At 33.4% G+C, this 10,868-nt stretch overlaps 1 protein-coding gene across 1 annotated transcript; it reads right to left on the bottom strand.

Annotated features, from left to right (window-relative positions):
• Window positions 1–8,901: 8,901 nt before the first annotated feature.
• LOTGIDRAFT_121770 (hypothetical protein) lies at window positions 8,902–9,207 on the bottom strand (the record flags this gene model as incomplete). The annotated part of the gene is made up of 1 exon (XM_009059178.1): window positions 8,902–9,207. A coding segment is annotated over one exon (306 nt), but the record flags the coding sequence as incomplete, so codon positions are not given.
• Window positions 9,208–10,868: the final 1,661 nt, after the last annotated feature.

Genomic DNA, 10,868 nt, shown 5'->3' with positions numbered 1-10,868 from the left:
TTCATGTTAACTCAAATGATGAACCTTGCCATTGTTTATGTTAACTCAGATGATGAACCTTGTCATTGTTCATGTTGACTCAGATGATGAACCTTGTCATTGTTTATGTTAACTCAGATGATGAACCTTGTCATTGTTCATGTTAGCTCAGATGATGAACCTTGTCATTGTTCATGTTAGCTCAGATGATGAACTTTGTCATTGTTCATGTTAACTCAGATGATGAACCTTGTCATTGTTTATGTTAACTCAGATGATGAACCTTGTCATTGTTAATGTTAACGCAGATGGTGAACCTTGTCATTGTTAACTCAGATGATGAACCTTGTCATTGTTTATGTTTACTCAGATGGTGAACCTTGTCATTGTTAATGTTAACTCAGATGGTGAACCTTGCCATTGTTAATGTTAACTCAGATGATGAACCTCGTCATTGTTTATGTTTACTCAGATGGTGAACCTTGTCATTGTTAATGTTAACTCAGATGGTGAACCTTGTCATTGTTTATGTTGACTCAGATGATGAACCTTGTCATTGTTCATGGTGACTCAGATGGTGAACCTTGTCATTGTTAATGTTAACTCAGATGGTGAACCCTGTCATTGTTAATGTTAACTCAGATGATGAACCCTGTCATTGTTTATGTTAACTCATTAGACCCTATTATGTTGACAATAAGTTTTAAGACTAGGGGATCTAGTTGTTTTGATAGCACAGTTGACAAGGCCTGTTTGATTCAAGCTGTGCACTTGAATTATACATTGACAGTTGAAACTTGTGGAGGCTGGGAAAAGCGGCTGTGCTATGCCAGGCCTGATTAGTTAAGTCAGGAAAAGTGATAAAAACACAATTTCATTTCATTAGAAAGTGCCATGAAAACTAGGTAGAAATTGATGGCTATTATAAAAAAGGAGGTATTATTAACTATTGTTAAAGATAATTGTTTATAGAATAATAGAGCAGTAAATCAATAAACTATTGTTCTACTTGTTATCAATAGTCTACTTAAGATTTTATTAAATAGGCGCCACTTAGTATTTCATCAGCCTAAACAATGCCTGCTAATTTCATTAGGATGCAATACCATTGATTTTGTGCTATTTTAAGTCAGAAATAGATGTATTGTGTTTTACCAATATCTTTATCGAACTTAGTCATGAAAGAGGGAAAATATTTACCCATTTGACTAAACAATGGTTTATAAAAATACTCATATAGATTGTGGTATTTTTTGAAGGCAATGTTGTGAAACAGGTCCTTAATAGAAGGTAAATGTTTGTTAAAGCTCTGAACAATGGTAATTTTCCAAAGTGTATTTTAGTTCTGCAGCTATTTTGGTTGAAGTTTGCATTTAAAAAGCAGTAATCAATTACTGTATTTGATTTAACAGCTAGAATAAACCAAAATCAATTTTTTATATAGTCTTATTAAGCAAGTAAAAAGCTAAATTGATTGATAAAAGGAATAAGTTATTTTTTTGTTGTTGAATTTTGATTCCAGCTTAGAATTGAAAAATACCCCTTAAGTTTCAGAAACTTTTCAATGCAAAAAAATGCCAGTGCTTGTCTTTCATTGCCTGTACCTTGTTACATGTACTTCTCCATGCTGGAATTCATATTTTATACTTAACTGCTGTGATTGCAAATTTACCCATGCGGCTGATACTTTGAATAAAACCTAACTTTATAGCTAAAAAGACTGTGATGATATAATTAAATCATGTTTTAATATGGGTGATAATTTGTAAACAATAGAAAATTAATGTTTGTTCTTTGTGAAAATCTACATCAAATATTGGTATTTTTTTTTAGAAAGACATGAAATTTTATTATACACATTAATGATGTCAGTTATATAATTTACATTATTTTGGTATTGTGGAATATACTTGAATTTCAAGTTGATTTAAAGTCATAATGATGCCACAATATGAAGAATTCCATTGCTTTTGAACCACATGCTATAGAAAAAAGACACAAAAAATTGTCAATTCTCTGAAAAAATATTTGGCAGTTAAAGGGTTAAACAACAATAAATAACAACACTCCTTCCAAATCTTCCAGTCTGAGCATTATTTTATGATGGCAGTGAGACATAAGCATGTTGTGGGATTTTTGTCTGTTGTGTCCTTTAAATTAAATCCTCAAGTGCATGTTATGACTAATACTTTTGAAAGTCATAGCAACATCAGTTCTAAAAGCACCTTCATTATTTCTTCAACCAATCATACCTTAGTTTCAGAAACAGGAATTTTTTTAGTTACATAATCAGTAATAGTGTTCACAGCTCATCGTCAAAATTTGAGCCTTCAACTCAATGTGTATCCATAATTATTCAAGTTTGAAAGTTAAAACTTTGACTCGAATTTTAGACATATATAGAAAACACATATATAGGAATAGACAGTGAAAGTTCTAGTTTGAGGTATATTAGAAGGGATTATGCGATATTCGTGCGTGTTAGTACTTCTTGAGACTATAAAAGCACAAAAAATACCCAAATACATCCCCTAAAATGCCGACTGTTCCCCTTTAATTCCTTCCACCATATTGCTGAAAATCTTTTTACAAAGAAATATATTCTCTTGAAATAAAAGGCACTGGCTTTTTTCTTGCATTGACAGTGTTTTTAATTGTGGGCTGAAATTTTACACATTTAGAAAATAAGTATTGAAATCCAAATTATGATGTGACATTTCTTTTACTACTTAAGGGAAAAGTTTCTTTATACTTATAGCAAGGCATGAATTTGAGAAAACATTTCCTTCAAACTGTACATCTTGTTGTCTGAGAATTCTGATCTTTTAATCTAGCAATTCCTTTATTGTTCCTGTTAGAATTAAATAATAAGATTATCCCACGCTCAACCAACCAGAACTTGTCTTTTTATCTTTGTTCTTATTTTCACAACTTCTGTAGAAAATGTTTTTGGCGACAAAAAAGTCATGTAGTTGTCTCATTGTAAGGCCAACAAAAGACAAGAGGTTCTAAGCCATTTATTTTCAAGGTTTGTCTTGTTTGGTTTGTGTGTTGAACATCATTGTCAATTAGAAGTTACGAGTGTCACAATGCAATATATTTGCCGTAGAATGACAAAAAGTATCTTGTAAATAAGTTTGTATGATTTTTTTTTTCTAACGGAGAAGAAGACAACACAAGGACAATGATTCACTAAATTTAGGCAGAAACTTGAAATTGATGAAGAGTTTACAGTAATGGTGTGTCCTAGAATGTTTATCTAATGCCACGTAGTAGATTATAGACTTACATTGTTCTTTCAACTTTTATATATCATCAAACACTTTTACATTCTTTTAACATTTTTAACACCAGTTTTGGTTCAGACCTAACCATCCTCATATATAAGAGAGCTCATGTCTTTTGGTAGTAAAATGAAATTAATAGAGTTTTACGTCCTATTCTTTTACATCAAATTGGACTAATGAAGACAGGCAACACCATGCAGTGTGCAATAAGGGAAATTTTGTTAGGACAGCAGCATTAGCTTACTCTTTTTTTCAATTTTCAACTGTCGAGGGATCTTTCACCTGCACAGGGCCATGGTTTAATTTCCTATCCGAAAAACTAGAGGTTTTTCCATGTCAGTCCCTCTTACCTGCATCATTGACAGGGGGGAAACAAGGTTGTAAAATCTGAAGTCTTCATCTCACCCTATGCTAGGATTAAACCCTTCACCTTCAGGTTAGCGAGCACGTGACTTACTCACTGAGCCACTGTGGCTTAATGACAATCGAAAGTAAGATCAGGAGAACCCCAAACCATAAAAATAAACTAAAGGGTGCCAATTTGACATCGAATTACAACTCAACAGCTTAAAATAAGTCAGTTGAAAGATGACCTTGAGCATCTCGTATGTTCTACCGGTAACTCGAGTCTATACTTTTTTTAGGCAATGTCATTGCTCAATCACTACAATAACACAATGTGCATTTTGAATAAGAAAGAAATAGGAAGAATATTATCAATGAAATAATGTGTATCATTATATAAACCATGATATTCAGAAATTTTAACTCTTTTATCAGGGAGTTAGCAATAGTCATATATTCATGAGGGTTGGTTGTCATATAATTGTTACACATTCAATTGTTGTTAGACTATAATACCATTTTATCATCATCTTAGCATGACAATAGAATATTGAAATGTCCACTGATAAAACTTCAAAACAGGTGGATTCAACCTCTAAAAGGCCAACACAAATTAATTTTGTTTGTGAAAAACAATAAATCCTCTAGTGGACAAAACTGAGATCAATCCGTTGGCTTACAACTTCTAACCCTTTGAACACTGAGAGTTAATGAATTAAAAGATAAAAGTTACAGTATATGATGTTAATGTTATTTGACTTCACTTGGTAACAGCCACTTTTTCAGCAGCCCCGGTATGTTTCCCCCATACTCCCCTCGGCAGAAAAAAAAAAGAGAAATTTATACTACTGTCACTGCCCAAATCGTGTAAGTTGCATTCTCTGCCTTCCTAGATTATAAAATTTTTCCAGCCAGAGGCCAACCTGACCCCCTACTGTGACTAGTACCTTCTCAAATCTAAAAGGGGAGTTGAGGTGCTCAGATGGCCCCCACCCCGTCAATGAAATTCTGGCTACGTCACTGTATTGCACAATTATGTGGCTGGTAAACCAGCGGCCAGGTTTGAAAGGGTTAATGATTCGATACCCAAAATATATTTGTCAATTTGAAATCCATGGCTACATATCTATCTTTTTGCTTCAGCTGAAAAATAATAATATTAAAGGGACAGGTGCACTGTTCTTTTCGACCAATAAATCTCAGAAATGAGAATTTTTCAGCTAAGCTAAGCCAATCAGTAATAGTGTTCACAGCTCACCATCCAAATTTTAGCCTTCAAATCCATGTGTGTCCAGAATTATCCGTGATTGAATGTTAAAATGACGACTCGCCATTTTAAGATGCTCTGTGATAAAGACATATATAGACATTGTGAGTAAAATTCCTAGTTTGATTTATTTTTCAAGGAATTATGCGACTTTCGTACATTTCTAGTACTTCTGAAGATTATTTACATATTTTCAAGACTCAAATCAACCCACCTATAATAGCGCATTACCCCTTTAATACAACTCTGATGAAATGTTTTTCTGTTGGTATATATTATATAATTAAATAAGAATATGATATAATTCATTCAAAATGTGATACATATATACTTTTTACATTGATTTTAACACTAATATAATTTTTAAGAAGAATTAAAAACTTAATACTTATAGTCTACTCTATCTAGAAAGACATTCTAATTGTAGACAATGAAATATTAAAACATACTTGACATCAAAATATAAACTTATGTTAAGACAATAATGAAGAGATTATTATGAAGTACCCAACATGTTTTGTCTTACTTACATCAAGTGTCCATTAATAAACAAATTATTTTTCAATGTTGCCTTATTGACATTAAGGGAGGGCAGATAAGGCCACCTTGCCTTTGTGTCAATCTTTCATAACAATGATAAATGTTGGTATGCAAACATAACTATTGTCCCATTGTCCCTTTTAATGGGCCCTAGTGATTTCGTTTAGCCCAGTATCCAAATAATGTTGGGTGAAAAGTGGCTCGTTTTGATTGTTGATTGTACAGATTTGATTTCAAACAGAACACACTAACTTTCTAACTTTTCCCTCTTCAAGTACCATCTTCAGTCTTTCAATAGCTGTGTTTTTGAATAATTGGATGGTAATCGTTGTAACTTGATTGTTTTTTTTTCTACATTTATCAAAGGAGACAGTGAATTTGTTAATTTCTTTCTAAAATTACGTTTAATTAACATAATACATGTTCTGAATAGGTGTTTAAGTAATTTTGTTTGTAAGTAAATTGTTGCTTGTAGGATTCTGTGCAAATGAATTAGAGCTGTTTAATTTTTCGGTGCCAGAACTTTTTTATGTGGACTACGAAATGCAAGTTATTAAATATCACAGTATCTTTTATAATGAATTCTTATGTATTCGGTAAAGAATATCCTCATTATCTTAAGTTATTTCTCAGACGGAATCTTCCTCATTATATTAAGTTATTTTTCAGATGGAATATCATCAGTATCTTTAGAAATTTTTCAGATAGCATATCCTCAGTATCATAATTAATTTTCAGATGGAATATTCTCAGTATCTTAAGTTATTTCTCAGATGGAATATCTTCAGTATCTTAAGTTATTTCTCAGATGGAATGTCATCAGTATCTTAAGTTATTTCTCAGATGGAATGTCATCAGTATCTTAAGTTATTTATCAGATGGAATGTCATCAGTATCTTAAGTTATTTCTCAGATGGAATGTCATCAGTATCTTAAGTTATTTATCAGATGGAATGTCATCAGTATCTTAAGTTATTTCTCAGATGGAATATCTTCAGTATCTTAAGTTATTTCTCAGATGGAATATCTTCAGTATCTTAAGTTATTTCTCAGATGGAATGTCATCAGTATCTTAAGTTATTTATCAGATGGAATGTCATCAGTATCTTAAGTTATTTCTCAGATGGAATATCTTCAGTATCTTAAGTTATTTCTCAGATGGAATATCTTCAGTATCTTAAGTTATTTCTCAGATGGAATATCTTCAGTATCTTAAGTTATTTCTCAGATGGAATGTCATCAGTATCTTAAGTTATTTCTCAGATGGAATGTCATCAGTATCTTAAGTTATTTATCAGATGGAATGTCATCAGTATCTTAAGTTATTTCTCAGATGGAATATCTTCAGTATCTTAAGTTATTTCTCAGATGGAATATCTTCAGTATCTTAAGTTATTTCTCAGATGGAATATCCCCAGTATCTTAAGTTATTTATCAGATGGATTTACTCCAGTATCTTATGTAATTCAGATGGAATGTCATTAGTATCTTAAGTTATTTCTCAGATGGAATATCTTCAGTATCTTAAGTTATTTCTCAGATGGAATATCCCCAGTATCTTAAGTTATTTATCAGATGGATTTACTCCAGTATCTTATGTAATTCAGATGGAATGTCATTAGTATCTTAAGTTATTTCTCAGATGGAATATCTTCAGTATCTTAAGTTATTTCTCAGATGGAATATCCCCAGTATCTTAAGTTATTTATCAGATGGATTTACTCCAGTATCTTATGTAATTCAGATGGAATATCTTCAGTATCTTAAGCAATTTTTCAGATGTATTTCCTCAGTATCTTAAACAATTTTTTAGATGGATATCCTCAGTATCTTAAGTAATTTTTCAGATGGAATATGCTCAGTATGTTAAGTTATTTCTCAGATGGAATATCCTCAGTATCTTAAGTTATTTATGTCTTAGATAAAAAATCCTCATTTTATGGAAATTATATACTCATTTAGTTACATAAAAGAAGCATCATAATATTTTACATGTAAATACCAATATTCTCATATACCAATCTCACATTGATATGCTTCATCTATAACTTGTCAACTCTTAATATTCTCACAATTCTCAATATACAGCAACTGAAATCATTGTTCACAGCAGATAGTGATAAATATATCAAAGTGCTTAATACCAAAACATCAATTGTATCTGAATAAAACCTTTTCAACTAATTGATTATGGTTGATTTGATCAGATGTATGTTATGATGGCAAGTCTCATCTATTGACCTCTCAGTCATTTCATCTCAAATTAGTCTTAAATGTATTGAAAATCATTGTATCTTGTCCCCTTTTAGATACGATTGTAGGAAATATCCAGCTATTCAGTAGTATGTCTTGTTCACGCTTCGCCTCTACATCTTTCAATTAAAAATATAATATCTTCAAATAAAAGAAAATCAACAAAAACTGCTTTAGTCATACTTGTTTGTGTTTCATTATCTTGTGTGTCTTTAATATCGAGCGTTGGTCTCAATGTATGAGAAGAATTATTGAACAATTGATAACTACAATCATAAACTTGAAAAGAAAAAGGAAAAATCTCCCCAAACGTCTTATCATAACTGTAGGCTTACATAGAAAGACATCTCGATTCAGTGGAGTTCTGATAAAAGGATTTTTAGAGCACACCCTGTTTTAAAATTGAGGTAACCTTTATTGAGGGTACAATATAATAATTTACAATAGAAGGCTTTTTCTATACATGTTGTTATATATTTGATTTTACTAGACAATGTCATATGATAACAGAAGTTGAACGTTGAACGTGGATCTACGCTCCTCCATTTTTAAAAGGATTTACTTAATACTGTTTAATCCGTGTATAGTTTCTATTAGTGTCTTTTATGAAGGATTATCTGGGATTAAAGGTAAACCAACTTTATTCAACTTTAGTGGAAATTTACAATTAAGAATTATGTAATTATGAAGTCAGTTTTCTAAAGGACTGTACAATACAGATTTGATGTATATGCTTATGGTATTTATAGCAGGGATGCCGTCAGTCAGTCAAGTTTAACTTGAGGCCCCACATGTCAGGTTATATTTTTTCTCTTAAGGACGCTTTTAAACTCAATGTAAACGCTTGTCAGTAATTATTGATCTGATGCTTGTGTCAATTGGTTTATAAATTATTCTCAGCTCCAGGGGTCTAGAAAATGACCATAAATTAATCGATTCTTGTACAAAAAATTGCTCTGGTGTTGGCTCTCTTCCTATTCTACCAACCTGTTCGGTGAGACAGTCCCAAGGTCTAGAGAGGTTGGGTCAGTCAATGGTTAGCAGACATAGGGAGTGATTATTGAGGGTAATTGTGTTCAGGGTGAGAGTCTTGAAGGGTTAACTTCAGGATGATTCTGTCCAAGGTGACTGGGAAGGTAAAGTTCAGGGTGAGTAGGTCTGGACAGAAGAATTTAGGGTGAGTAGGTCTATGGAAGAAGAATATAGAGTGAATAGGTCTAGGACAGAAGATTATAGAATGAATAGGTCTAGGGAAGAAGGATTTAGGGTGAGTAAGTCTAGGCAGAAGAATATAGAGGGAGTAGGTCTTGGACAGAAGAATTTGTGGTGAGTAGGTCTATGGAAGAAGAATTGAGGGTGAGTAGGTCTAGGGCAGAAGAATTTAGGGTGAGTAGGTCTAGGGCAAAAGATGATAGGGTGAGAAGGTCTAGGGTGAAAGAATTTAGGATGAGTAGGTCTACGGCAGAAGTATTTATGGTGAGTAGAACTTGGGAGGGGAAGGATTGAAGAATCTATAGTTATTAGGTCCAGGGAATGATTGAGTTGGTCTAGGAAAGAAGAATCTATAGTTATTTGGTCTAGGGAGGGAGGGGAATGATTGAGTTGGTCTAGGAAGGAAGGGAGGATTGAGTTGGTCTAGGGAGGGAGGGAGGGAAATGATTGAGTAGGTCTAGGAAGGGAATGATTGAGTTGGTCTAGGGAGGGGAAGAGTTGGCCTATGAAAAAAGGATTGAGTTGGTCTAGGGAGGGGAAGTATTGAGTTTGTCTAGGGAGGGAGGGGAATGATTGAGTTGGTCCAGGAAAGAAGAATGTATAGTTATTTAGTCTAGGGAGGGAGGGAAATGATTGAGTAGGTCTAAGGAGGGAATGATTGAGTTGGTATAGGGAGGGGAAGAGTTGGCCTAGGAAAAAAGGATTGAGTTGGTCTAGGGAGGGGAAGTATTGAGTTGGTCTAGGGAGAGGAAGTATTGAGTTGGTCTTGGGAGGGGAAGTATTGAGTTTGTCTAGGGAGGGAGGGGAATGATTGAGTTGGTCTAGGAAAGAAGAAAGTATAGTTATTTGGTCTAGGGAGGGAATGATTGAGTTGGTCTAGGGAGGGGAAGAGTTGGCCTAGGAAAAAAGGATTGAGTTGCTCTAGGGAGGGGAAGTATTGAGTTTGTCTAGGGAGGGAGGGGAATGATTGAGTTGGTCTAGGAAAGAAGAATGTATAGTTATTTGGTCTAGGGAGAGAATGATTTAGTTGGTCCAGGGAGAGAGGGGAATGATTGAGTTGGTCTAGGAAAGAAGGATTGAGTTGGTCTAGAGAGGTGAGGTCTAGGGAGGAGTAGAAGAAATGAGTAAGTTCAGGATAAGTGGGTTTACCTTTTAATCCTTGTGAAAGTTTTCAAGCTAAAATTTCCCAACCAATTTATTTAGAGCATAGATGAAAAAAAAATTAATTTGGTGGTTATACTTAAGTTGTTATATATTGAATATTCTATATTTTCAATCTATCATTTCAACCATTGGAGGGCAAATGTATGGTTGAACCTTTCCTGGTTTTCTTTGAACTTCTGTTTGGAATAAGAGTTGTGTCCCTTTTACCAAGGTTTTCAATGTTAAAATATTGGATGAACAATTATTCTGTGATGATGAACAGTGAAGCAGATAGAATTATATGTTTTTTGTAACAATGACACTTTAGAAAGTCTTGTCTCAAAAGTTGCAAATGGAACATGACATTTAATCATTTATCAAATAATCATTCAAAAGACAAATTTCATATGCCGAGTAGGCCTAATGCTGTAGATTGCTGCTCTGGGTTGAATCTTATGCTCTAAAAGAAGTAAGGAAAGTCCCATATCACTAGAGACTCCCACTTAAGTTTTGTTATAGATAGACCAAGTTTAGCAGACATATTGATAATGTAATATTATAAACTATTGATAGAATGACAATCACTATTGTATAATCTGGTGTCAGTCTTGCGTTCTACTGATTTCACTATTGGTATTATTAAAAGACAGCAGTATTTAGGGGAGAAAGTAATTAAACTTGATCAGCCATTTTGAGATAATGTCATCAAAGAGGCCGTTGAATCAATAACTGTCACTAATCACGGCAGAAAAAGGTCGTCTGCTTGATGTTTTGTGTTATTTTCTTATCTCTGTTCAAATTCGCACCCATCTCGAGATGGCAGGCAGCTGTTTGCGGGTCAG

Source organism: Lottia gigantea (genome assembly GCF_000327385.1).
Source record: "Lottia gigantea unplaced genomic scaffold LOTGIsca_38, whole genome shotgun sequence".
Lineage (NCBI taxonomy): Eukaryota > Metazoa > Mollusca > Gastropoda > Lottiidae > Lottia > Lottia gigantea.
Note: the sequence above shows the minus strand (reverse complement) of the source record. Positions and strands in the feature narration are given on the sequence as shown.